We start from the raw sequence: 22,141 nt of genomic DNA on the forward strand, positions 1-22,141 counted from the left end.
CAACAAAGCAGCAATATTCAAGTGATTTAGTCTCTTCTGACTGGCACACCACCAAAATATGTCAACGTATGCAACCAGACAGACTGTGAAAGACCAGACCTCACATGAGGCAGGTGACGAATTTAGCATGGCGGCCATTGCTAACCCCTTAGAAGAACACCGCCAAGCCCTCGCCACTGATTTTAAAGCGTCTATTTCAACACTTGAAGCTAAGTTGGACCACGAGGCTCCCCAATCGCCATTTACAAGGACTACGCTCCGGTAAAATCAGCGACTATTAGTCCCACCACGGATGAGCCATTGTTATGAGAACTTGATAACCGTGAGTTAATGTATGCTAACTGGATAACTATGTTTTTACCAGCCCTGGACGGGCCTGGAGTTAATTTACAGACTGTGTCATTAGTAGTCTTTACTGATAAGTATAAGAGCTGGTGTACTGACTGTGCAGACTCTTGAGCAAAAATTACTGGCTGGACATTTTAACACATTACTAGCACGTTGATTCGGCATCCGGTGTTTGCTAGTATTTTTAAATTCCTTCTCTTTCATCTCTCTTTGTTCCCAGTTACACTAATATGAGAATTCAGATAATCTTTAATCCACTCTCGTGCTCACTACGGGAAGCTTGTTCGCATGCAGATTGCAGCTGGTTGTTATTGTATATTTTCTTTACTGCTTTTTTAAAAAAGAACAAATTTTTTCCATCTCTCACTGCTGCTGGGTTATCTGAAGTACTTTTGCCTTCTGTTACTCATTTAGTCAAAGGGTAGGGTTTCATTGAAGTCTGACACTTTTCATAAACTGATGTATTATCGGTGCACCAGTACAACCTAATCGTTCTAACCCATGATGGACGTCATACATGCGGGCGTTTTGTTAATCTTCATTGATGTATAGGAATACTTTCATGACCTGCCTACTTTATGATGTCTTGGTGCCCTGTGTTGGCTCACAATTACTTTCATTGTTACTTTCTCCACATGTGTTTTCATCGTTTAAGTAGTTCTACCTCATATTGGATGTTATTGTTTTACCTGAAGGATGTTCTGCTGATTTTAGACACTTTATAGAGCCATTGATCTGCAAGTCCTACGCAGTCACCTATTTGCCTTTGTTCACCTTTTTAATTATTTGCATACCTGGTCTGGAACACAGTACTTGATTTTCTGGTTGCTTAAGTTTTTCTCTATGACTTATGGGGTCAATTATTGTTACCATAAGGGAAGAGACCCCGGAGGCTTAGTTTAGCTGTGAGCTGGAGAGCTCAGATGATGGTCTTAGTTTCAGTTTACGCATCCACCTGGGACGATAACCAGTTTTTTTACAAGGCTCTCTGCAAAAATCACAAACGCTGACAGTCACCGCAGTATCATAGGTGGGAACTTCAACCTGGTGCAGGATGTGACTGTCGACAGATCTTCCCCTACACAAATCACACTATCCACATCAGCGAACATAGTAAAACACTTTTGCATCACAGTTGAGCATTTCGGATCCCTGGAGGTTTAAGAACCCTCATGGTAGAGCTTTCTCTTTTTTTTCCCATGTACACCACACATTCTCCTGAATTGATTTCTTTTTACTTGATAACAATCTCATAAACTGTGTGAACGCATGTGAGTATCACCCAATAACCACTTCTGACCATGCTCCTACCACAGTTGACATAAATTTTCCACAAGATACAATTCCACGTGCACTATGGGGGTTCATTTCGCACTTGCTGTCAGATAACAAGTTTAAAGATTTAAACGACACCCCAGATGTCAGCAGTACATTCTGTGGGAAGCGCTTAAAGCTACTATTGGGGGACAGGTGATATCTTATATTTCCCAAATGAGAAGAGCTGAACGGGCTAGACAGTTGGAAATTGCAGAGGAACTTCTGAAACTCGATGACACTTACTCCACCTCTCCTTCCCCCATCCTCTATAAGAAACGGCTACTACTACATTCTGAACATGACCAGTTAATGACACGCGTAGTGGAGAGACAGCTGCAACAATCGAAACAAAGTTTTTTTGAGCAGGGAGTTAAGGCAGGGAGACTCTTGGCACAGCAGGCCTGCGCAGCTAGTGCTTCTAGACTGATTCCTCAAATTAAGCTACCTGATGGCAACCACACTTCTGATCCAGTAGTTATCATTAAGTCTTTTTCTGATTTCTATTCCACACTGTACAATTCTGAATGCGCCCCAATTACTGCAATGACCCCCAACCCTTTAGATCAGTTAAATTGATGTTAATATCGCCAGAGAAGTGGGTAGACCCATCTCTTTGTTAGAGGTGCATGACGCAAATCAATTCTATGTAAAACAGGAATTATCCTTGCCCTGACGGTTTTACAGTCAAGTTCTTTAGAGCATACTCAATGTTGTTAGCCCCCCATCCTTGTGAGAATGTTCAATGATTCCTTTACTGAAGGCAGACTGCCAGCGACCTTTTATTAGGCATCTATTTCACTGCTTCTGAAGAAAGACAGGGATCCTACCTTCCGTGGTAACTATAGACCAGTCTCGCTTTTAAACATGGATTGTAAGATTCTGGCTAAGGTTCTCGCTCTTGCCTTCAAAATGCGATGTCATCAGTAATTTCATTGGACCAGACTGGCTTCACATTAGAGAGACATTCATTCTTCAACACCAGAAGGCTGCTGAACATCATATACTCATCTGCATCCAACACTCCTAAAAATCATAGTGGCGCTTGACGCAGAGAAAGCCTTTCTAACTTTATTTTTAAAGAAATTTGGCTTTGATTCTAACTTCATTTCTTGGGTTAAACTTCTGTATGCAGCCCCATCCGCTTCAGTTAATACTAACGGCGTCCATTCAGCATACTTCCCTCTCAACAACCCTTGTTGTTCAACATAGCCATCGAGCCACTAGCCATCTGGCTCAGGAACCAGGATGAGTTTGAAGGCATCACTCAATTCGGTCTAGTCCACAAACTCTCCTTATATGCTGATGACCTTCTCTTATTCATTTCAAACCCCACATCCTCCCTCCACTCAGTTTTGTCAATTCTTAATCAGTTTGGGCACCTATCAAGGTATAAATTGAACATTCAGAAAAGCGAGCTATTCTTTGTTAACAATTTGGCGAGGTCACTTCCACAATCCGTATTTCCTTTCAAAATAGCTGAAGAGGGATTCGGGTATCTGGGGTGTTAATTACCAGCTCCTTTAGGGAACTTTTCCTGAAGAACTTTCAGCCGTTATTAGAGAAGTGCAAGTCAGACTTGTCCAGATGGGCTGCCCTTCCCCTGACCCTCGCAGGCCGAGTTAATCTTATTAGGATGGTTATTCTTCCAAAACTTCTGTATCCCTTTCAACACATCCCAATCTGTCTTAACCCTTAGGAGTCTGGGGTATAATTGGCCTTTTTTGACTACTTTTAATTTTACCATTATATTTCACCTTAAAAACTATTTACCTTGCCTTGTTTGGTGTCATTATTTTCAGCACAACCTCACATGTGTGACTGTACAGTTATTTTTTCATTTTGACATACTGTATTAACACAATGGACCTAAATCACAAAAAAATATAAAAATCCGAGTAGGAAAAAGTTAGATTTTTTACTGTGAAAACCACAAATATGTTTAACGAACCAATTTTATTACTTAGAATACAAATACAAATTGTTGTCTGCCAAAATTGTTATATGTAACTATTTACATTTAAATGCAGGCAACGCCTCAGGCTCAGGGCTCCTCAGCTGCTTCCTGTCTGCTTCACATTCAGTAGTCCCCTCATTGTTTTGACTCACAAAACAAAAACACGACTCCACTACACACTAAACACTACAGAACACACTAACTATACACTCCAAACACGCTAAATGTCACAAATCTCTCAACTCTCAAAACTATCGATCTCTATCGCTCTCTGCCACCGTCATTGCCGCTGTCAATCTTCGCCGCTGTTCCTCCCACAACTTCCGCCTGCTCCTTACAACCAAATCACGTGTTTTGCTATAGAATTTTGTGATTGGTTAGTGTGGTGCCTTTTTCCACCAATGGGAACATGTTATTTTCCTTGCAAACACTTCCTGCTTGTGGACACTTTCGGGAGAAAAGCCCGTTTGTAGCGTCTCTTCCTGCACCAAACGCGCAGCAAACGTGCCGATAATGTTAGCGAAAAAAACATTGCGGACATTATTTATCATATCTCCAGTTTTGCTTGGCCTAACAACACGATTTAAAAACTGGTATATAGTTTGAAGGCTGCCCCAACACAATACGTCGGAAGCGTGATCGTCGACTCCTAAGGGTTAATAAATCCTTTTTTGTTAATCTCGAACAACAATTTAATGCTTTCATTTTGCATAATAAACCAACCAACCAGTTAAGAAACATATTCTTCAACTTTCTAAACCGAAAAGGGGACTGGCATTGCCAAATTTTCAACACTACTGGGCCTGCAACATTAATAAACTTCTATACTGGCTCCACGAAAAAGTGCAGACGCCTGTTCATCCTGGGCTCACACTGAGATATCATCTTCTTGCTGTTCTCTGGATTCTCCGATTTGCTCACAGCTCCCCATAAGTGCCCATAAGGTCTCACCTAATCCAGTCGTCACCAATACAATTAAAATTTGGATCCAGTTCAGGAAGCAGCATAGCTTACATAGGGCTTCGATTCTTGCTCCAGTTTTAAATAATTATGCATTTCTCCCTTCCTGCTCTGACCCTATTTTTTGCGTATGGTCAAATAACGGCCCAGAACACTTAACGACAAATATGATGAAGGTGTTTTCATGTCCTTTGCATCTCTATCAGAGAAATACAGCTTACCCAATAGCCACTTTTCTCGGAACCTTCAAATGAGACACTTTATCCAAAAGCAGTTCCCACATTTCCCAAACCGCCCCCCTGAAGCTGAAATGGACCACTTCCTGTCTCTCAACTTGCAACAAAAAAGACTGATATCTGTCATTTATAATAAGATTGCACTTCTGAGTCCAGCCCCCACGGTATCACCTAAAAATGCATGGGAAAAGGATTTGGGGGTTGACATTACAGAGGTCCAGTGGAGGGACATTTTAAAGCTGGTCCACTCTTCATCTGTTTGTGCCAGGCACGGTCTATTGCAGTGGAAGGTGCTTCATAGAGCCCATTTCACCCATGCTAAATTGGCAAAGATATATCCCAGTCACAGTGATGCTTGTAACCGCTGTAAACAGTCCCCAGCCGACCATGCACACATGTTCTGGTTGGCCCGAGACTGACCAACTTTTGGTCCGATATATTCCAAACCATTAAACAGGCTCTCAACACAAATTTAGAACCAAACACCCTGACTGCTCTTTTTGGTCTGTCTCCGACTAAAAACTTGCCCAATGCTACACAGTGTGTCATGGCCTCACCACCCTGCTCGCCAGGCGTACCATTCTCCTCAAATGGAAACATGTTTCACCCCCGACTCACAACAGCTGGGTACATGAAATCTTACAATGTCTACAGTTAGAGAAGTTAAGTCTTTCACAGAAGGGATCTTTAACCGCATTCCATAAAACTTGGGACCCACTGCTGGCTTATATTAGCAATAGTCTTACTGTTATTCCTGATGATGCCGAGGATGCTTCTTAAAAGTTGGAAAGGGAGAGGTCAAGTCATCACCTGGTCTCCAAATTTCCCAAATCCCAAACAGATCAAGCATCCATGGGTCATCCCGACACAAGTCTCATCGATGGAGGTCCCACTGTGAATCAGACATGGCTCTGAACTGTCAAGGCACGGAAAAAGGACCTCTGTCAGATCCTTTGAATCCTTTTGGTTTGTGAGGTGGTGCCTCCATGCGTTGGACTTGTTTCAGTACATCTAATGGATGCTTGATCAGAGTGGGATCTGGGGAAATTTGAGTCAAGTGGCTTCCGCATAATGCCAGGACCTAAAGTTTCTAAGCAGAACATTGCATTGTAGTAAGATGAACAATGTTATTCACTTGAAGTATCAGTGGTTTTCAGTTGTGGCTATTTAGTCATTTTAATTGGCCATGTGTGAATGGATTGTAACATGAATCAAAATTGAGACCTATGCCTATCAAAACCTGTGGACAGTTTAAATGTTTGTTCTTTGGTAACATAAACTAATGACCGGCCAGCAGCAAAACACATACCTTCCACAGAAACCCTATAACATTTAAAGTTAAATCAAATCATGGATTTGGAGAATTGAGACCCCCAATACTTATTTCTACATTTCAATTTCTAGTGTTCCAAATTTGATAGAGGTATTTTGTAAAAACAAAACAAAAATATTGTCACATTTGATTTTGTCATCCAGATTTTGTCATAATATCACAGTATTATTCAAAGGCCACATTGCCCAGCCCTAGCAGCAATTAGGTTTTGACTAGTTTGACTAGCAGTTATATTTAATTTAATTACAGCTATCAGTCATTTGTTCATCCCTTGTATGAGTAACGTTTACAGATATTTACAGCTGAAATTCCATATGAATTGTGGCTAGTTAGATATTGTCAATAGCCTTTCACATATGTCCAACATATAATCAAACTATTACAAATATGTGGCTGTTATATGATTTAAGTTACAAAATTATTATTTATTGATATCAACAAATCAATTCTCGCTTGTTGAAATTTCCGTTGTTTAAACATTACATCATTATCATAAATGTAATTTAAGAAATGCAAAATTCAAATCTGACCAGTCAGAATTCCATTAAGGATATGTTAGCTTGGAATTATAATTATTAAAAAAACAGCTGCTATCTACATTTACTATTACCACCAGTGATTAAATGGTGGAAACGCATATTCAGGTAAACTGAGGAGTGTGGTAATTTGGGGAAATTTGTGAAGTCTATAAGTCAAGTATGCCTACCTCAAGGTAAAATTTCTGAAAAACCTCTAGTGGGCAACATTCAAAAGTTGTTTTACTGTATAGTTACTCAGTGCTCTGGAGTGGTCTGGGTTTCTGATGCCCTTCATCCTCAGCCTCTGCAGGAGCAGTGGTGATGTCAGCTGCCTCACCAAGTACACAGACATTGAATAGGTCTGAAAGACAATTTGATCACACAACCTTAGAGGATTTACTATACCCAAACATGATATCCATGAGCAAATAGAAAAAGTTGAAGCGTTCCAATGTCGTTTATGTTCTCACTTTTCCAATTTCAGGTGCCCATGTCACTGAAATCTGATTGGGTACTGCAGAGGAGAGTCGGACAAGGGAGGTAATGTTTAGAGGTCTTCCTGGTCTCTTCTGTTCCACACCATTTTTTGGTGGTGGTACATAACCCTATAGGGATAAAATGCTACATTATCATCTTTCACTTTGCTACCACTTAAAGGTCCAGTGTGTAGGTTTAAGGAGGATTTCGTGGCAGAATAGGAATATTCAATTCCAGGAATATATGAAACTGGTGCTGAACCCTAAACCATAAAAGTGGTGTAAGCAGAACTTTCAGGACGGGTATAGAATAGAATTGAATTGAGGGTGTGTGAAAAATCTGGCCCCAAACACTAGAGGGCACCAAAATACGAGAAGTTTATATCTTTTAATTTGAATTGAAAATGAGGCGGGCCGCAGCGTTCTGGATGCGCTGCAATAGTGAAGTCACAGAGGCTGGGAGTCCAGCCAAGAGCGAGTTGCAGTAGTCCAGGCGGGAGATGACCAGCACTTGGACCAGGAGTTGCGTTGCATCGTTTGTGAAGAAAGACCGGATCCTGCGGATGTTGTAGAGGGCAAATCTTCAGGATTGGGCCACAGTGATGATGTTGGGGGTAACGGATAGTCTTCAGCACATGTTACTGAAGAAACCAAAATCAGACAAATCAAAAACTATCTCTTGAGAGGGCCTCTAATGACAGCCACCTTCGACAAGGGGGGTTCAGTTTTGGGGTCGATATATGTTTTTTAAGGGCCGATGCCGATAATTGGTAAGCCAGGAGAGCGACAACCAATAATTGGACCTATTATACATTGAAAGGAAAATTAAACGTTAAGAATAAACAGGGATGGAATGTAACTACAACTGAGTCATAAACTTATACACAATTTGGAGGTAATTTGCTTCAGTCTTTCCATTTTCTGCTACTTACTACTTTCACTCGTTTTCATTTATTTAATTACTCAAGCAAATTCAATGGTGACATCAGATAGTTTTGTAGACACTCATTATGTGTACATGATGTTAGAAGTAGTTGGATTATTGTGTTAGTCCAACTTAAACTGGATTTTTAAAGTTCATGTAAACATGTTAGTCTAAAATAAAATTTCTTAAAGTCGGATTTACACACCCAGACAATGTGTTTGGAAGTCAATTTAAGCTTTCATGTACACGCCAAGACCTAAACTGGCCTCAGCGTTATGTACATGCACAGCAGTTTCCAGGCCGGACATCAACCCAGAAGTCGTCCATGGCATAAATCCGTATCAGGAAGCCAGGAAACAAAAAAAAAGGCGGCAACGACATAGGTCTCAACATGGCAAGTGCTAGAGCAAGAAAAACATATTTTTGGACCATGTTTTCACCAAGGACGTTATAATGTGCAGCCCGTTTGCTACTTTTTAACTTGTTTGGTATGTGACATAAAAGATTAACCAGATGAAGGTCCAGCAGCAACTAGCTGAATATCAGCATATCGCCACCTACCATGGTGGAGTCAGGCATACTTTCGTCAATAAATCGATTCTCACCTGGTGCTTGTATAATGGGACAACAGCAGTAGTCCAATTAAATGGCCTAATCAAGCTACAGTATGACTGTAGCTCAACTTAAGTGTGCATGGAAATGTGCTGACTACACCACAGTGTGGTGGCCACAAACAGAGAAAGGATGCCACCAAACTCCTGGATATTTTTTTTTTCTATTAAATTGGCAATCAGACCCAGAAAACATGGATATTGTTGAAAATCTGAATATCTGCCCCGATAATCGGCCAGACCAATAATTGGTTTACCCCTAATTCAGTTAGCTGTAAACTTCAATGTCACGACTAGATGCCACCAAATCTAGACACTGGACCATTAAGTTGGATTGAATTTATAGTGGAACTGTTCAAGAGTAAAATGAGCACTTACTGGCAAAGGAAAAAGTTTCCCATTGACCTTTATACAAAGGCTGTTTGGGTAATTATCTTCTTGAGGGCAACTAGTCTCTGACAAGCAAAACCTGGACAACAACAAAAAAACATTGAGTAAACAACCTTTCTAAATATGTTCAGCAGTCAGTATGGGATAGTTATTGCAGTGCTAAGTTCTGAATCACTGTTCGCCCTATTTGCAGTACATCTAGTATTTTCAGTAAATTTTGATGACAAGAGATGTTGACATGTAGGAGGGTTTAGAGTTATCAAGACCTTAACATATTTCAAAACAGCTTTGCATTAAGCTCTTTTACTCACTTAATATTAAAAAATAAAGAATTGTCACTCTATTGTTTAGTTACAGATTCAAATGTGTTAATAAACTCAAGAGCTATAATTTTCAGATCAGAAAACTCTAAACATTCTCACCTCAGTTGAATCTGAACCATGTAGTCCCTTCTGCCACCTGGCAGAAAGTCCCTGCAGACAAACAAGGTTAAACATACTGCATTTATTATTCACAGACACAGGCATGTTATTCTTGGTAACTGTTCAATGACTGAGCTATTAAAAAAAACAGTCCTACCTGGATATGCATACTTCTCGAACTTGTTGAGGTGTCAAGGCAAAAATAAAATATTTTTCTTGGTGATACCTCTGTGCAGTGCTCCCTCCTGAAAACATATATGATGACAAACAAAAACTTATTTTAATTTATCAACTTTATATGGAGTTTACATTTTGTAATATTTTCAAATTGTAAACAGCATTCAGATATGTATCAATAAATTCCACTGCAGTAACTCAAAACCCATCCATATATTCCCCACACCATCAAGTCTAATTAGGGCCCAGCACCTAACAGTACAAAGTCCATGCACTAAAAGAAATCGCATTTTTGAGGGCCTAAATATGCTCAAAAATACATGAAAATGTACACAAAATTCAAGTTTTGTGGAAGTGCATGTATGCAATGGTTTTCGGCCATGGGCAGGACAGAATGCCTCAGTAGCGCCCCAAAACCCCCAAGACTACTTTTACACATGTATATATCTTGGTATATGTGTCGGCTTTTTTAAATCAATGCTCATCGTCATAATTGGCAATCTGAACAAATTTGCAATATAAACTGATTAAAAGCTGGAGTTTTTCACTGAAGGGTGTGGCCATGGCAGGGCGGCGAAAAGCCATGTTTTGGCAGGAAAAAGGAAGGTACAGACATGATGCTTTGACATTTCAACCACTTCCAAGGTAATTAACTGATTACTAATTAACAAATTTGTACATGATGCTTTAGGGGTTGTTTTTCCACTTTCTGAAGAGGAAGAAGTGGTGAAGGTAACCCTTTTTGGCATTTAATTGGTCTCAACAGGGTTTCTGCAGGTTTGAACAAGTCTAATTTAAGACGTATTAAGACCGTTTTTATAAAACTTTGAACTAAATTTACCTACAGGAAGTACAAAAGTCCCGGAATTACTTAAAAAAATAACCAAATTTATTGCCATTCACTGAGCAACTCAAACAATGGAGTGAGAGAATGGAAGAATGGAGTGAGTGAGTGAGTGTGTGTCAGGGTTATAGTTTTTATATTTTCATTATTTTTTATTTTACTACAGTTTTTCATTTTTTTTATTCTACTTTAGTTTTAATTAGTTTAACAAGTGATTAAGAAGTTTTAGTTAAGTTTTTATCGAGGAATTAACCCTGGTGTGTGTTCGTTGCTTTGGTACGACTGATGTTTAGTTCAAAATCCAAAGCACCTCCGCTTTCAATGGAGGTGAGCCAAAGATGGTTTGAATGTCGCTTGACTGCAAGACGGCAGAGGCGGCACAAAGTTCGGGTCGTGCAGAACTGGATGAACTTGGACTGAGAAGTGATGACAAAGGCGTACAGAAGTGTGTGATAGAGTGACTTTGCTGGAGACTTTTAGAAGCCAACTGGTGTTTTTCCAATTTTGTGTGTGACACTAGTGCTTTCACACTAAGTGAGCCCAATTTGAGGGTCCTCTTGCAGAGCGTACACTGTGCTTCAAATTCGTTATGAGGTACGGCTTTTAATCAACTGAATTCTAGTTCTTCAAGCCAACAACTGTTAAATTTACACTTTCCCATAGTTGTAGCAGATTCCGCAGTCGAAATCTTGGTGAAGTGTACGGCGATAAATTCCAACCAAGCTGTTTGCAAAATGCCACTTAAATTCCTGGATCTTTCAGAAAGAAGTACAACACATGGAGCTAAATGTGAATCTCACCAACAGATTTCCAAAAAACTAATTTTGGCGGGGGCAGCACACATGGAGCTTGTCTATGTCTGTTTTTGTATCGTTTTCTATTCCATTCTATTCTCCTGTTGCTAACAAAACAGACCTGGAACTAAAAAGTAAACGCTAAGGGAATAAAGACATTTCAATTCAAATTACATTCAGAGCCCATCTGACGCCATCTACTCAGAATACTACATCGCTACAGTGGAGGATTTAATGGGATTTGAGGCATTCATTGACCACTATTACAACCTGCAGATTGTGAGAGAAATTCTCAAATGTCTCTTCTTATTTTGATATATTGATCTTACATATAAAACTTAATATTGATCCAACATTATTATAAATTAGGGCGATATTGCGATATGAAAAAAAATTAGGAATTTTCATCAGATGACCTGAATAGCACTTTATGTTATGCTCCACTGCTGCCATCTTGTGGACAATTAACCTGCACTGATCTTATCTCTTTCTGTCGTATGGACCTGTGTGGTACCGACATAAATGGTCAAACAAATTAGTTGTGTTACCTCTGGTTGTGGCAACAGATGCAAGACACTGTCGACACAGAACAAGTGTTTGGTCAATATCATCCTTCTTGTTGCCCAAATAATTCCATATAACTGACGCTGCTTTTCTTTCTGGCACCAAGTCTTAATTTTTCAATGTTGTTACCAGCAACTCACTCCATGTGCAGGGGCGTGGTCTGCTTGGGCACACTGAATAAGAAAAAATGTGATTGGTGGATTGCTGCGCATGCAGAGTCTGCATGCACAGTGTGTCACGTACCCTTGACATTAGATGAGTTGATTTGCCGTGCAGGCTCTGTGATGTGACTATTGCTCACACGTTCATTGCGATGACGATGCTCAAACGATATATCGCTCAGCTCTATTATAAATGTAAAGTGAATTCATATTGTTTGTGTGTTTCCAACATGAGTTCTGTCTTGTGATTCTATGAGTTTGCAGAATATGAATGGATATAAAAGTGCTGCTGAGAGAGATTTTGCCAAGATATGGAATCCCTAGGAAATTATCTTGTGATAATGGAACACATTTTGTAAATAATGCCATAAAACAGACTATTTGTGGGTGATAGGCACAATGTGTTCTCAAATCAATCCCCAGAGTGGGAGAGCTGTAGAACAAGCAAATGGCACCATTAAGACCAGGTTGAATAAAGTGTGGGAAGAAATAAAGCTGAATTGGGTAAAAGCCCTGCCCTTGGTGCTAATGAGCATGAGTGGACAAGGGAAAGCCAAGACAGGTTTGTCCTCATTTGAGATTAGGGGGGGCGGCCCATGAATACAGGGATGTCCTCCCCAAGACAAAGGTTGTGGCTAATGAGAGAAGAAATGTGATATTGTATGCTGACTTACTGCATAAATCTCTCCAACTCTATAAAGTTTATCCGTGCACAGGTGAAAGCAGTCCTACCAGTCCCATTGCAGGGACCATTGTATTTGTTGCATCCTGGAGATTGGGTGGTGGTGAAGGATTGCAAGAGATGGAATTGGAGGAAACCACACTGGACGGGATCATTCCAGGTGCTGCTGGTGAGTAATTCCGTTGTGAAGGTGGATGAGAGAGCCACATGGATACATGCTAGTCACTTCAGGAACGCTCCCCCTTTAGAGGATCATAGGATGGCCACTGAGGATGTTACTGAGGACGGAGGACAACAAGAGCAACTGCTGGAAAAGCATGGCACCCATTCAGGAGGACAGGATGTGGAAAAAGAGGCACTCTGTTCTTTTGTATCCTAATGAGTTTAGTCATTGTAGTCCCAATAATGCTGTGGTATGAGCAGGGGAATGAAATTGATGACAATGACTTTGATAACCACATCCAACAGGAAGAAGATCCTGTGGATCCAACTATACATGATCAAGTATGACGCAAAATAGAACCGTTTAAGAGCAATAGATGGAGACCATGGGGTTTTCGATGCAGGTTACCTTAAAGCTGATGATGTTGGAGACAGAAATTCATGGTACTATTTTCTTGGGCATTTAGCTAAACAATCTAAGGGAGATAACAGGCCAATAACTATATAAGGTCCACCAATGTCATGGTCAAATACGTTCAATTTGACAGCTGCATCCACACCTTGCTTTTCACATGACCTAAGTATCTTGTATCCACATGCATATTAAACATAGACAAAAACTGGGCACATAGAATAGGAGCATGAGTAGCAATTGTTGAGTTTTGGGCAAATGCAACAGGTAAACTGACTCCAGAGGTCTTGGTTTGAAATGTTGATTATTGTAAAACAATGCTTGAACCTTCTAAATATGGTAATAACAGTTATGCGACACTAAAAGAAGCGCCATATGAATTTGTTGAGACGAATGGATCTGTCATAATGGTAATAAACAATCTATGGGGGTTACTAAATGTACTACTATCTGGCAGGTTTAACTGGGGAGCTTACTTTTGAAAATGTTTCTCTAGTTATAGATTACAGTTGTTGCTAACAATTCTGTAAAAGCTTATTTTGCTAAAGGAATGGGGCCAGTTCCAAATTGTTATTGGCAATGTGGTAAGAAAGTTTTTTCCATTTACCTAAGAATTGGAATGGATGTTGTCAATTGGTAAACCTAACTCTGAATAACCTTATATTCATACCTATGGTACAGGCAAAATCAGGGTTTGGTCGACAGAAGAGAGATATGACTGAGTTCCATACCCTTGAATCTTACCATTGGAGAATGGTATGGGGTGACTTTCTTGGCAGATCATATCGATAACATTACCTATACACGGTCTTGGTTTTCTAATGAAACGATTAAGAGTTTCCGATTTCTTTCAGATAATGACAGATCACACCGTTTAGCCCTCTTGAAACATGAAATGGCCCTTGATTATTTGATGATGAAAACTGGTGGGTTGTGTGTAACCTTGAATTTGACAGGAGAAGCCTGCATAACATTAATTCCAGACAATGGAGATAATGTAAGAAGTGTAGTAACTGCTCTTGAAAAAATCAGAGATACTTTTGGACCTTCAGAGTCTGCAGGCTATAGTTTTAATAAATGGTTGCATGATAAATTTGGCCCATAGGGTTAAGTTTAGGGCTGCATGATATTGGAAAAAAATGACATTGCGATTTTTTTTTTAACCCTGCGATGTATATTGCGATATGAAAAAATACAGGAATTTTCATCAGATGACCTGAATAGCACTTTATGTTAGGCTGCACTGCTGCTATCTTGTGAACAATTAACCTGCATGATCTCACCTGTTTTTGTCGTACTGAGCTGTGTGGTACCGACGTAAATGGTCAATCTAAATAGTTGTGTTACCTCTGGTTGTGGCAACAGATGCAAGACTGTCGACACAAAACACATGTTTGATTAATATCATCCTTCTAGTAGCCGAATTCCAGATAACTGACTTTGCTTTTCTTTTTGGCACCAAGTCGTCGTTTGCAGTGATTTTCTCTCATTCCCTGCTCATTTTTCAATGTTGTTACCAGGACTCACTCCATGTGCAGGGGCGTGGTCTGCTTCGGCACACTAATTAAGAACTAACGTGATTGGTGGATTGCTGTGCATGCGATTGATTTTATACACTCTGTTCACCGCACCTTATATTTCATCTTGCACTGCAATTTCTCTGCTTATTTCTACATTTTTTATACATTTGTACATTTTTGTATATGACATTTTTTATTGCTATTTTAATATGTCTAGGTTGTTTCTCTTTTCTTTGTGTTGTTATTGTCTCTGTGTGTAATGCTGCACTGTTATTTCCCAGCTTGGGATCAATAATGTCTATCTATCCATCTGTATCTGCATCTGTCTGTCTGTCTGTCTGTCTAATATTGATAAAAAATTATTATAAATGTAAAGTGAATTCATATTGTTTGTGTGTTTCCAACATGGGTTCTGTCTTGTGATATTATGAGTTTGCAGAATATGAATGGATATATTAAATATAGGGCCGGGACTTTAACGCGTCAATTACGATTAATTAATTACCCAAAAATTAACGCGTTCAAAAAATGAACGCATTTTAATCGCACTAATTTTTGCACCGCGGAACGTTTCTCACTGGATGAGTTTCATGGGTACTGATTGTACTGGAGCACCAACTAACGTTCATGCATAGCGTTCATGACTTCAGACAACAACAATGAACGAAGAAGCAGATGAGACCGCTTTGGTTGGCCCCGTGGATGGGAAATTTTGTTTTAAAAAGCGGACGGATGGCAGCGTAGACAAGAGCACGGTTGTGTGCAAATTATGCAAGAAGGAGTTTGCGTATCACCGCAGCATATCAAGCCTCAGATATCACCTAAATGCTAAGTATATAGCAGCTAGCGTTAGCATGGGAGCTAGCGTGGACGTTAGCCCGACTCCGAGTACAAGGACCCACACCCAACCCACACTCAACCAGATGACTGGTTTCAGGACCAGGGTAACTAAGTCTGAAAAAATAACCAACTTCCTGGCTCACTGGATTGCACGCAACTGTAGACCACTTGGAGTGGTGGAAGATAAGGGGCTGCAAAAGGTACTACAGATTGCAACGTCTGACACAACATACGAGCTGCCATGCCGAAAGACAGTGACAAAAAGAATCCAGCAGCTTTATGACAATGAAAAGGAAGATAAAGAGAATTTATTGGAGAAAGCCAAATATGTTGCCCTGACCGGGGATCATTGGACCTCGGTTAGCAATTCAAATTACCTCGGTGTGACGGCACACGTTATTGACATCAAGTGGCATCTTCACTCATTTGCCTTGACCATCCAGAAGACCACCACTAGACACTTTGCTGAAAACGTGGCAGAAGATTTTGAGTCTGTGGCAAAGGCCTGGGAAGTCACACAAAAAGTCACGACAATCGGAACAGACAGTGCCCGAACCATGACCGCTGCAATAAGACAGCTCACATTCCAGCACATGCCGTGTGTTGCTCACGTGTTGCAGAGGAGCATCACAGTTTGCCTTGCTGACAGTGGGTTCACAGCCACATTGGCAAGATGTCGTAAGATAGTGGCATTTTAAACACAGCCCCTCAAACACGGAGGAACTGCACAAGGAGCAAACAGAACTAGAACAAGACAAAGAGCCACTGATACAGGATGTTTCCACAAGATGGAATTCAACACTGTTTATGATCTCTCGTCTGCTGAAAAACCAAGAGGCTGTGAAGGCTACTCTAGCCAAACAGAAGCACAAGCTCACCGTGTTGACTGCAGCAGAGTGGGACAGACTGCAGAGGCTCGAGACCCTCCTTAAACCATGCAGGTAAACACCCACCAACTGTTTTATTAATGGGATTCCTTCATCATTGCTGTCCCTTGAAAAACGTTGTGAATTGACTATGATAGTGTAGTATAAATTAAATTGCTTTTCCAAAATGTATTGTATTGAATATCAATATCACTATGACTATAGTATAAAGTTGCTACTGTTTTTAATCTACTATAAATTGGTACAATAATAAATCACTTTCCTTAACTAAGACTTATGTCTCATGCTCTGTTGTGTTACCTGCTCTCCGCCACCTGACCCACACCATGGACGTCTCAGATGACAACCCAGCCTATGTGGTGAGGTTCAAGGCTGCCTTTAAAAAGGACCTGTCTCAACGCCAAGATACACTTAACCATGAATGGCTCAGGGTGGCGACAGCGCTCGACCCGCACTTTAAGGTAACATGTGTAATGGTCTTTTGACCTCCTTTCCCCTGCACCCCCCCCTTCTTACCTCCCCCCTCTTTCTTTTTATGGAATAACAATTTGATGGGAACCATGTACGAAAATTAATTTCACCCACCTTTTTACTCTGTAAATCTGTTATGCGACAATAAATCCGATTCTGATTCTGATTCTAAGGACCTAAAGTGTCTACCAAGAGAAGAGCGAGGAGGGGTGTGGACCAGCGTCGAGGCACTGCTGCGAAAAGAATGGCGTGTGACTTTTGCTTGCAAGTAGGGCTGGGCGATATGGCTGAAAAAAAGTGTTTCATACCAGTCGATATTGATAATTATTGATTTTTTTTTTTACCTATTTGAAATTAAATTTTTTTTAAAAATAATCCTTTAAATGGTGACTCCTGGTGAGATTTTTGAAAATAAAATAAATGAAAAAAAAAAAGGATATCAGAATCTAAGACATGAGACAAAATAGTGTAGAAGTTGACATTGCTGCTTGAAAATATGTTAACCTATAGCATTAGAGGACTTTTTTACCATCGTTTTCTTTATTATTATATGTTTTTTTATGGAAACCGAATCTGTTTCAGAAGTCACTGGGCCACATGACAAGGAAGATATTGAAAACACTGCAATTATTTTGTATTAATATATTTATGCTAAGTAATTTGACGGTCCCTAAATCAGTTTCCAGCGGTTCAGCGCGAGGCTCTGGGAGGTGAGCTAACTGGCCTCCTGCTGCTCACACTGGGCAAACCTCAGTAAAGTCGCGGCTGGACCTGATTGAATATCCGCCGAATATGCAACCTAAAACTAACTTCACCCCGGTTCGATGAGTCGCCTGTTGCAGCCTTTGAATAGGATGATGGGGATTTCAGTCACTCAATTTAAACGGATACTGGTAGAAATTATACAAATAACAGTAATAATAATAATAATCGATTTCAAGATAACCAACAAAAATCAAGTCTTTTTTTGCGGCGGAGCTGAAAATCCAGCAGCAGAATGCATATAGGAGAAACACTGTCCAAAATACTGCCAAACTGGTGACGTGACATTTCCTCTTATATCCACTGAAGCAGGGTTCTACTTTAAACTCCTCAAAAAAAACGATGACTTAGTCGAAAAATATATAGGAAATATACCTTTTAATTACCCCAACCTGTGCAAATATGTACAAAAGTAAAAATAACAAACATACCGTACAAAAAGAAACAAAACAAAAGCTGAGCAATACTCTCTGTCTCAGTTGTTACCTTCTCTGTAACCATAGAAAGACTGATTTACCAAGCCAAAATAGCCTCCTTTTAAACCAAAAGCCCCTCCCCTGGGCATATCCACTTTTACAGGATTTAATCAATTAATGGTATTAATGGGCAGATGAAACGTTTACAGGCTGTTTAAACATGAGTGTGTTTTACACACTCATTTGACCCTGTCACCCAAACCTTTGTCCATACAAAAAACAAGTGATTTGGTCAAGCAATCTCAATGAAAATAAAACATTTTAATTCATGGTCACATGATCCAAGAGATACACGTCTCACTCTTTTTAAGGGCAGAAATGATTTTGCCCCTGTTTTGCCTGCATGTCGCCCCTGCAGGCGACAAGGTGAGTGACGCGTTTCATCCATTTGTGAATGTGTACAGACTGTGTGAGTATGTATGTATCCAGGAACAATAGAGTGGACAAGTGTGCACCCTTGATCACGCTACTGAGCAGATAAGGGAATGAATTGCAGGTTGACTTTAACTCCTAACTCCTGTGTGTGCCGCTTGCAGCCGGCGACACCACGGAGCAATATGCATTGTGTGTGTGTGTGTGTGTGTGCAGCCTGCAGCCAACGATACCACGGAGAAATATGTCGTGTGTGTGTATGTATGCGCTGCCCACAGTTAGTGACGGAGCTGCTCCGTCACATCATCCCCCTTCCTCCTGGAGATTGGTGATGTGCGGCAATCTGGAGAGCTAGTCGGCCACCACATTGGTCTTACCTGATCGGTCTCTGATGACGAACTTAAAGGGCTGCAGTGAGAGGTACCACTGAGTTAGGCGACTGTTGTGGTCCTTCATGTTGTTGATCCAGGTGAGAGCCCGATGGTCAGTTTCCAGATCAAACTCACATCCCAGCAAGTAGTAGTGCAGGCTCTCCAGTGCCCACTTGATGGCCAGGCCCTCTTTTTCCACAGCGGAATACCTGGTCTCACGTGGCTGCAGCTCAGGTACAAGATCGGGTGTTCCTCTCCAGGGTCACCTTGGGCCAGAACTGCTCCAAGGCCAACTGCTGATGCATCCACCTGTACCAGAAATCTTTTCTGGAAGTCTGGACTCTTGAGAACAGGAGATAAACACAGGTGGGTTTTCAGGGTACTGCGGGCTGTTTCACAGTCATCTGACCAGGTCACTGGGTTCCTCTGGTCCTTGCAAAGGACGTGAGTGGGGCTGCAATGGTTGCAAACTGAGGCACAAACCGCCTGTACCAGCCAATCAATCCAAGGAAGGACTGTACCTACTTATTGGCGGTTCTGGATAGCTTACACCTTATCCACCTGCGGACGTATCTCTCCCCGTCCCAACTGGTAACCCAGGTATCGTGTCTCTTGTTGTGCCTACTCACACTTGGAGGGGTTGAGTGTCAGCTCCGCCTTCTGTATCTTCCCCAGAACCAAAGAGATACGCAGCTCTGCAGTTGTCACACCCCTGGAGTTCATCCATCCCTGGAAGGTGGCTGGGGCACCATGTAGCCCAAATGGTATTACGGTGAATTGGAAAAGTCCAGCTGTGGTTCGGAATGCGGTGTAGGGTCAGCTCAACTCCTCCAGTGGCACCTGCCAATATCCCTTGCAGAAATCAAGGGTGGTGATGTATTTGGCAGCTCCAATCTTCTCCAGCAAATCCTCAATTCTTGGCATGGGGTAAGCGTCAAACTCTGAGATGGCATTGAGCTTCCAGAAATCAATGCATATACGGAGTGAGCCATCCTTCTTGAAGACTATGACCACCGGACTGCACCACTCAGAGTTGGATGGCTCGATTACTCCCAGCTTTAACATCTCCTCCACCTCCTGCTTCAGTTTTCCCACCAGCTGCTGGGGAACCCGGTAGGGACGATGGCGTATTGGTCGTCCATCCTTGAGGCGACTGACATGCTCCACGAACGTTGTTTTCCCTGGGCGGGCAGCAAATAAGGAGGGAGCCTCCTTGAAGACCTGGAGGAGCTGTGCGGCTTGGTGGGGTTCAAGATGTGCTAACACTGGAACAGCTGGGCTTGTCAGGGTCTCTAGTTCAGTCTCTGTTTCGCCCTCACTGTCGACCTTCCTTACCAATTGAACCTCCATTGGTGCCTGGACCAGCCGGTCTTTGCATTCTTTCAGAAGGTTTACATGGTAGGTTTACTTGGTCTTTTTCTTCTCCGGGTGATGGATCTCGTAGGTGACCGGGCCCATTTTGCGGGTGATGAGGTATGGCCCTTGCCATTTTGCCAGGAGCTTGCTGTTTGATGAAGGGAGAGGCAGCAAGACTTTTTGACCAGGCTGAAACTCACGCCGCCGGGCCTGTTGGTCGTACCAGTTCTTTTGGCTTCTCTGGGCCTCCTGCAGGTTAACCGCTGCCTCCTCCTGGTACCTTGCCAGCCGATCCCTATTCTCCAGCACGAACTGCACCACACTTTTGTCACTTTGTGTTGTTGACGGTGTCTCCCAGCCTTTCCAGAGCAGATCCAAGAGTCCCTGTACCTCCCAGCCATACAGCAGTTCGAAGGGGAAGAAACCCATTGATGCCTGGGGAACTTCACGGTAGGCGAAGAGCAGGAATGGTAGGTCCCAGTCCTTGTCAGTATCATCCACAAACTTCCACAGCATCCTCTTCAATGTCCGGTTGAATCTTTCAACAAGACCGTCGGTCTGTGGGTGGTAGGGCGTAGTCTTGATCGCTGAGATGCCAAGTTGCTTCTGCAAGAGCTGCATTAACCTGGAGGTGAAGTTGGTCCCTTGATCGGTTAGGATCTCATCAGGTATTCCCACCCTGGAAAAAAAGTTGCACCAACGCCCGCATCACAGCAGGTGTGATGATTGTGCGCAGAGGTAAAGCCTCTGGGAAACGGGTGGCATAGTCACACACCACCAATATGTACTCATGTCCGCCACCGCTTCTCACCAGAGGACCCACAATGTCCATAGCAACCTTGCGGAAGGGAGTGGAGATAACAGGAAGTGGCTGTAGGAAAGCTCGGTCAGACTTGGGGGCAGCGCATGTTTTCTGGCATGTCGGGTATGTGGCACTATGTCTGAATGTCTGTGTACATGGAGGGCCAATAGAAAGATGAACTGATGCACAGATATGTTTTGTGGCGGCCAAGGTGTCCGGACCATGGGAGTGTATGTGCCAGGTGCATGACAAGTGACCTACAGTTAGCAGGGACTACAAGGGGTTTCTGGTCATTATTCACCATGTGCAACACATCCCTGTCCACAATAAACCTCTCCCTCCCCACACAATCACTCTTTGCTTCCACTACCACCTTAGCAAACAGATGTTTCAGTGTTTCATCTTCCCTCTGTAGTACAGAAATATTATCAGGTACAGCCCACATTTGATTTGACAAACAAGTTTTGGTTTTGGGCTCCGCTGACCTCAGCTGCTTCTCAAAGCGGCATTGGCGACGAGACTTTCTTGGACCCTTGGTGCCACCATCGAACAGACTACTGTCCAATCTGAGAGCGGTTGGCCACAAGGATCCTCTTTAATTAGCTCCTGAGTGCCACCCTCACACAGACTACTGTCAGAGTCTGGGAGCACTGGGACGCCAGCTTTCGCCTGAGCACGAGTGATCACAGTACAAGACACACTGACATTGTCATCAACCCTTTTCCCAGAGTGCGTGTTCGCTGGCCTGTTTTCCAGCAACAAGTCCATCAGTACAGGTAAGTCCCAGCCTAAGAGGGCAGCAACAGGCAACGTTGCAACCACCCCAACAGTCATCAGATATGGCTGTTCATCAATGAACACAGTTAATTCTGCTGTGGGGTATGGATGCCTATCGCCATAAACACACAGAATGTCCTCTTGTCTGCTGTAATCCATACTGCTTACTGGTACCAGATCCTGTCTCATCAGTGACATGGAACTACCACTGTCCAGGAGAG

The 22,141-nt window shown here is 42.0% G+C and overlaps 1 protein-coding gene across 6 annotated transcripts in view; it reads right to left on the minus strand.

Annotated features, from left to right (window-relative positions):
* The window catches only part of pias2 (protein inhibitor of activated STAT, 2), an 84,733-nt gene that overhangs the window by 24,688 nt on the left and 37,904 nt on the right, over positions 1 to 22,141 (minus strand). For all 6 annotated transcript variants that reach the window (XM_030416783.1, XM_030416781.1, XM_030416782.1 and 3 more), the window contains 5 exons: positions 9,648 to 9,735; positions 9,491 to 9,541; positions 9,057 to 9,147; positions 7,137 to 7,271; positions 6,922 to 7,027 (listed from right to left, as the gene is read on the minus strand). In XM_030416783.1, the coding sequence (XP_030272643.1) occupies positions 6,922 to 7,027; positions 7,137 to 7,271; positions 9,057 to 9,147; positions 9,491 to 9,541; positions 9,648 to 9,735 (471 nt within the window). The remainder of the gene's footprint in view (positions 1 to 6,921; positions 7,028 to 7,136; positions 7,272 to 9,056; positions 9,148 to 9,490; positions 9,542 to 9,647; positions 9,736 to 22,141) is intronic.

The sequence above is a fragment of the Sparus aurata genome, chromosome 5 (assembly GCF_900880675.1).
Source record: "Sparus aurata chromosome 5, fSpaAur1.1, whole genome shotgun sequence".
Classification (NCBI taxonomy): Eukaryota; Metazoa; Chordata; class Actinopteri; order Spariformes; family Sparidae; genus Sparus; species Sparus aurata.